The sequence below is a fragment of the Anoplophora glabripennis genome, unplaced genomic scaffold (assembly GCF_000390285.2).
Source record: "Anoplophora glabripennis isolate ALB-LARVAE unplaced genomic scaffold, Agla_2.0 scaffold539, whole genome shotgun sequence".
NCBI classification, from domain to species: Eukaryota; Metazoa; Arthropoda; class Insecta; order Coleoptera; family Cerambycidae; genus Anoplophora; species Anoplophora glabripennis.
Genome location: NW_019416773.1, coordinates 96509 through 102993, shown reverse-complemented (window position 1 = coordinate 102993; position 6485 = coordinate 96509). Strand labels below are relative to the sequence as shown.

Sequence of the window (6485 nt, the reverse complement as noted above, 5' to 3'; positions counted from 1 at the left end):
TTTCGAGAAAAACGCCTTTATACTTGATATACACGATACAGGGTGTTTAGAAAAGTTGGTACAAAGTTTAAGGGGGTGAAAGTAGAACCAAAAATAGTAAAAAAAGTCCCCATAAATATTGGTCCTCCGGAGCACCGTTACTGAGATATGGCCCTCCAAAGGGGTCTTATCATTTGGATATTTTTTAAAATATCTTTCTTTCTGATTAAGATAATGGAATGAAAATTGTAGGTAATAATCATACCATAAGGGTCTTTAACTGCCATAAGTTTTATCAAAATCGGTTATAAATAAGGATGGTTTTGTAACTACTCTTAACAGAAATTTTTGAAATTTTTTTTATTTCAGAAGGGCATAAGAGCCACTATAGTCAGTTTTGGGTTTTTAGGTCATATGACCACATTTAATCAATTCGCTTAATATATCAGAAGAGCGTATATATTCATAAACATAGACACTCTATTCTAACGCATTTTACTTAGGCATATGAACCGATTTTGTAAAACTATAATATCAGAAAGGCGTATGCTCATACGGCCCTAATACTTCTGTATTTCTTTTACGCTTGCTAGACAGTATTGGCTTATACGCCCTCACCTGATTTGGTAAATTTCACATAACCTTAAATTTGGTTAAACTTGTGAATGTTTGTGTTGTTTTTGGTGTATCGTAAGTGTCCTAAAACCCGGACAATTTTACAACATCGCTGTATTCTGAAAAACTTTCCATAAATAAATTAAAGTATAACAATTTATTGTCTATGTGCCATGGCAAAGATGGAGTCATTCCTCCAGAATATAAATATTTTTGTTTCTTTGCCAGTAATAAATAGTTCCCAAAATTCCGACGATGAAGAATTTGATGACGAGACGTCTCTACAACAAGTATGAGAACGACTTCTAAAGAGGAAAATGCACCAAAATTAAATGTAACAAATTTTAGTTGGAATTAATACAATTACTGTATAAATAAAAAACATATTTGTATACAATACACACATAATATAAAAAAAAATAATACACCGAACACCAAAATACCAAAAGCACAAAGGAGCAGGAAACCAAAAACAAGTAAACATTAGAATAGAACTAAAAGCTAAACAACCAAAAAGAACGAAAAGGTATTACTATAATAACAAAAGCAAAACAAACACACTAAATCTAAATCTCGAAAACAAAAACGACATTTCCAGTAAAAGTAAAAATCCAGATCGGATGCCCACCCCATACGAAGACCACGACATCAATATTAAAAGAAAAAGAATAGACTCAAGAAAAAAAAAACAATCTACTTTCGAATTCTGCGTAGTTTAGTCAGAAATAATTATTTTTTAAATAATATATGGCTCAGAACAGTAACATTTTTTAAAACATTTTTACATATTAGACATCTTTCATAGTGACAGTTTCATTGTAATGATGCTAATGATTGTCACTTTTGCATGCTATGATTTAAATTCTTATGTTTCTTTATTTTCTTCTTATGCTTTTACTAACCGTGAATATGCCGATATGCATTTTATTTATGGTTTCTGTAATGGAAATAGTCTGGCGGCTCAAAGAGAGCATCTGCAACGTTTTCCTGATAGAAGGCAACCCTCTGCAAGATTGTTTCAGAAAATTCATGCGAGCTATGGAATCAGGAGCCCTAACTCCAAGATATCGTGAATGTGGCCCAAGGAGGCGTAGATATGATTTAGACAAAGTAATTTTAAGATTTTTTGAACGTAATCTTACTGCGAGTGTAAGAAGAGCGTCTGTTTATGATGGTTCATGGTTCAAGTCAAGCACAAAGATCACAACTAAGAAGATAAAGAAACGTAAGAATTTAAACGATAGCACGTGAATGTGGCAATCATTAGTATCATTACAACGAAACTGTCACCATGACTGCCTACTATGTCAAAATGTTAAAAAAAAGTTACTGTTCTGAGCCATACATTATTTAAAAAAATAATTATTTCTGACTAAACTACGTAGAATTCGAAAAAAGTAGACGTTTTCTTCAAAAAAGTCTAATTTATTAAAAAATATTATTTGCTTAATAAAAAAAAATTCGAAAAATTTCTGTTAGGAGCAGTTACAAAACTATTCTTATTTATAACCGATTTTCATGAAACTTATGGTAGTTAAGACCCTTATAGTATTATTACCTACAATTTTAATTCCGTTATCTTAATCAGAAAGTTATTTTAAAAAATATCCAAATGATAAGACCCCTTTGGAGGGCCATGTCTCAGTAACGGTGCTCCGGAGGACCAACGTTTATAGAAACTTTTTTTACTATTTTTGGCCCTACTTTCACCCCCTTAAATTTTGCACCAACATTTCCAAACACCCTGTATTGGTATATTAGTTTGAAAATGCCTAGAACACAAACTCCTAACAACATCTATTAGTGGTATTAGAGATGTTAGAAATCAAAAAGTAAGTCATCTCTTCCAGCAGGTGTCTGTGCTCCAGGTAGTCGTTTCGGAGCAATCCGACATGCTTGGGAGAGCTTGGAATTAAAAAAAAATGTTTGTACAAACCTAAATCTTTCTTTCTCTTATTCTAGAGGGTTTAAAGCATATTTTAAATCCATAAAAAAAAACAGATTTTCTGAAAATTATAGTGCTTACCAGTTAAACTAATCCAAAAAAATTAACTTAAAACTTTTAACAAAGGGTGTAAAGTTGTGGTAAAAAAGAGTCACTTCTTCATCTCTGTTTCATTAAAGACCAGACCACTAGAGCAACATCAAATTGTGTAGTTGGCCACGTACAAAACTAACCACATACATAGAAAACTGTAGAAAATAGGGCTGTGGTTTAAGAAATATTTTTATATTCTTATAATCAAAGTTCAATTCGCCCAAACTGGAACACCTTGTATTGTATTGTTCTCACTTCAAACACGTTAACTTTTTGCAGCAAAAAAGCAATCACTGACAAATTAAATATTATTTATTTAAATCCTATAAAACAACACAATTTCTTTTTAAAGAAATAAACATTATCACAAATTAAAATAGGTAAGGTATATACAAGTTCTATATTTAAGATTAAATACCCTAAGTACTAAAAATGTTTTCATTTTATGAATACAAAAGTACAACGAATAGTTGAATAATAATGGATTTATGATACGATAAATAATTTTTGTGAGAACTGCAAGTACAATTTATTTAATACTGTTAAGCGAGACTTCTGATTGTAATAACAGTGCACATATTATTTAAGTTTGTGTACTATCAAATTAAATACTTTCCATACATAAGAATTTCTTTTCAACGGAAGACATCAAATTTCAGATAACGAATTGATTGTTAACTGTTCTATTGAAATGACCACCTTTATCACAAACAATGACTTTTAGTGTTAACTTTGTACATCCACTCGACAACATCACTCGAAGCATTACATTTTGAAATCAATAATAATTGTCGGTTTAATTTAATTTTAACATTAATTTGTTGAAGCAAATACATCTATGAACGACTGAATGTAATGGGTATTTTTTTTGTTTATAAATGTTAGTTTTTGTATTATTTTTAGTGTTGATCTAACTACTATCATGAAATAGATACCGTGTACAGGACATTTTATACATATGTTGCACTGTTATTATCAAACTTGAACTTTGTTGCAATCTCAAAAAATTTTATGAAAAAATAAGAAATCTAACTAATTAACAGTGTATATACAATATTTCAAGAAGTAACACAAAAAAATTCACAGACCTACATTAAACATTAGTTTTTTATAAATTCATAAGAAAAATAACAAGAACGATTTCTAATAAAATAAATATTCCAATGACAACTTAAACACGTAAAGCTGTTTATAAAATATGGCTATAAATTATACACGGAACCTTTACTGCATTTTAGATACTTCAAAACGAGTACTAACTAATTCTTCATCGGAATCTAAAATAGGGAGTGCAGGATCGCTCTTCACATTGTCCTCCAACCATTTAAGGTCATCGTCCACAGACGTTCTTGGAGAGGCAGATTGTTTTGGATGATGCACTCTAACTTTTACACCATAGGCGTCGTTTACCAATTGTTCTTCCTCATCGGCATCGTCTCCCGTGTCCAAAAGCGGGACAAATGCATACCTTTGGTTATTATTAGTGGGTCTCCATAAAATCATAATAACCAGCAACAAACACGAAAAAAGTATGTGCCAGTACGCTTCTTCCAGCCAGATATCTTTCCAAACAGTTAAACAGCTCACAAAGTGATGTACCTTGATGCAGTACAACATAAAAAATACTGACGCTACTACCGAAAATATTAATGTGTTTGTAAAATGCCGGTACAAGTTTAATTTAGTTTCGTTACGTCTCAGTCGTAGAGTCCTTGTTGTATTGACTAATGCAGAGAAAATCCACCAACAAATAGCAGAATCCAGAACTGCTAAAGGTACAGACGCTACAAGTAAGTCTTTGCTAGGATCATTTTTAGCTTTAGTTATTCTTAGATAACCCTCGGATGCGGCTAGGAAAAAGTACAATAACCCTACACCTACTACTCTATGCAAAGTAGCTCCAAGTCTTGGTTTTACTATTCCAAATCCTAAACTCACTATTACAACAAGCATACGAGCGAGGGTTCTTTTAGCGCAGGATACCCATTCAGCAAAAAGCATAGCTCCTTGTACTCGAGTACCTGTGTTGTTGATGCTCTGATATTCGGCATAGAAAGTAGCTTTCTCGAGCATACCCAACAAAATCACTCCTCCTATCCAGAACTGCACTCTCAACAAATCTCTCCACTGAAGAAACGAGAGAATTAACCATATCAACCCCAATATGACGTAGTATATACACATAAACCCATAGAACGGTAATAAAGGCCAATCAACTGCAGACAAATACCCATAGTCATTTTTCATCTCGATATGAACACCGATACTGTATTCAGAGGTATTCGTATTAACTTTTAGAGCTAAAACGTATACTCCATCATGGTCTATAATGTGCACTGGTTGGGCTGTGTTGTGTAAATTCTTTTTCTGACCCAGTTCCGCTTCCTTGAAGAAGAAGTGGTCATTGCAGTTATATATTCTTGTATCAAGGTATACTTTGGAGGAATTTTTGACCAAGTTTGGTGAGGATATCTCCTACGAAAAATACTATGTTATAAATTTAGAAAACTTACCAATTCATTTTAGTGCAACGGACTTTTCTGTGTTGAGTACTTATAAAAGTTGTAATTTTAAGAAATGCATTATTAGATTTATGTGCTAATTATTTTGAATACTTCAATGATCTTTTCACTTGGGTTTAACCACACATGTAAGAAGACAGATAAAACATATGCTACTGTGCATCCTGCCTATTTCCCACACGTCTCAACCAAATATACTATTTTGTTGTTGAACAGTACAGTTGTGATGTTGTTAGTCTGTTTTAAAATAATAATTCCCTTCCAACTTTTTTGGGTTTAACAGATGCACATATATTTATTATATGTTTAGAGAATTGTCTGATTTTGAGAAAAAACATTTTTTTTTTATTAGAAATTATTTATATTAAAATTATACTAATTTAACTCATAATAATTTTATGGAAAATTTAGTTTAAATTAAAATTTACTACTTTTTAAAAACACTTCAAACAAGCAAATAAATATTAAACTCATAAAAATCACCAACACAAACAATTGAGTTTTGGAAATATTGACTGCCGTTTATAAATTATTGAGGCAACCTGACATCAAGTTAGAGACATGTTTCATACAATCATACATTTTGCATATTTTATACATACCTCCTTTATATCCTGTATAGCGTCTGTGATATCCCAACAATTTGACTGCAAAATTGCCAAGTCGATACGAACTTGCGAGTTTGGAACTTTTGAATCACAGTTTACTAAAAAAAAAGTGTCAAACACATAGCATAATTGTATTGGAAATGTTTTTCTGTTTTTGAAGCAGTATATAGTAGCTATTTATAAACTTTTGTCATAAAAAATGTATAAACTTACTTCTTATAAAAACTTGGGCACCCTTGTACAAGCTTTTTGATAAATATATGTTTATGTAGCCCTAAAACAAACATTTTTTACATTTTTTTTTATCTGAATTATTTTATTACCGCAGTAAGATTATAATCCCATTTTCCTTCATCCGGTAAAGTATATGTAGCTGATATTAATGCACATAAAATCAAAAATTGATAGTACAAATCCATTTTTAACTTCAAATATTGTTTTAAAAATTTTATTTTTGGATATATTGAATATTTTCAGAATTTCAGTCTTCAATAAAAATTAACCCGCAACTGTCACGTCATATTTTCTGTAGATAATTTCACGAATAATATTTGTAATTAATCTTTCGCTTATCTTGTATATGATCCATCTGATCCAAGCTTTCAATTTTCTTATTTTAATCATTTTAAGTTCAACCAGAGAGTACTAGCCATACACACTTTCTACACGGGTGGAACCTGTTTTGTTCTGATTCGCACTTTGAGTTCTAAAATAATCTGCTCA

At 31.3% G+C, this 6485-nt stretch overlaps 1 protein-coding gene across 1 annotated transcript; it reads right to left on the bottom strand.

The window, feature by feature from the left end:
• Positions 1-2745: 2745 nt before the first annotated feature.
• LOC108911874 (transmembrane protein 87A) lies at positions 2746-6260 on the bottom strand. Its single transcript, XM_018716937.2, has 4 exons — positions 6086-6260; positions 5976-6036; positions 5757-5860; positions 2746-5107 (listed from the first exon to the last, which is right to left on the bottom strand). Exons 1-4 carry the CDS (start codon positions 6179-6181, stop codon positions 3857-3859), a joined length of 1512 nt encoding a protein of 503 aa, XP_018572453.1. The 5' UTR covers positions 6182-6260; the 3' UTR covers positions 2746-3856.
• Between the last annotated feature and the right edge of the window lie 225 nt (positions 6261-6485).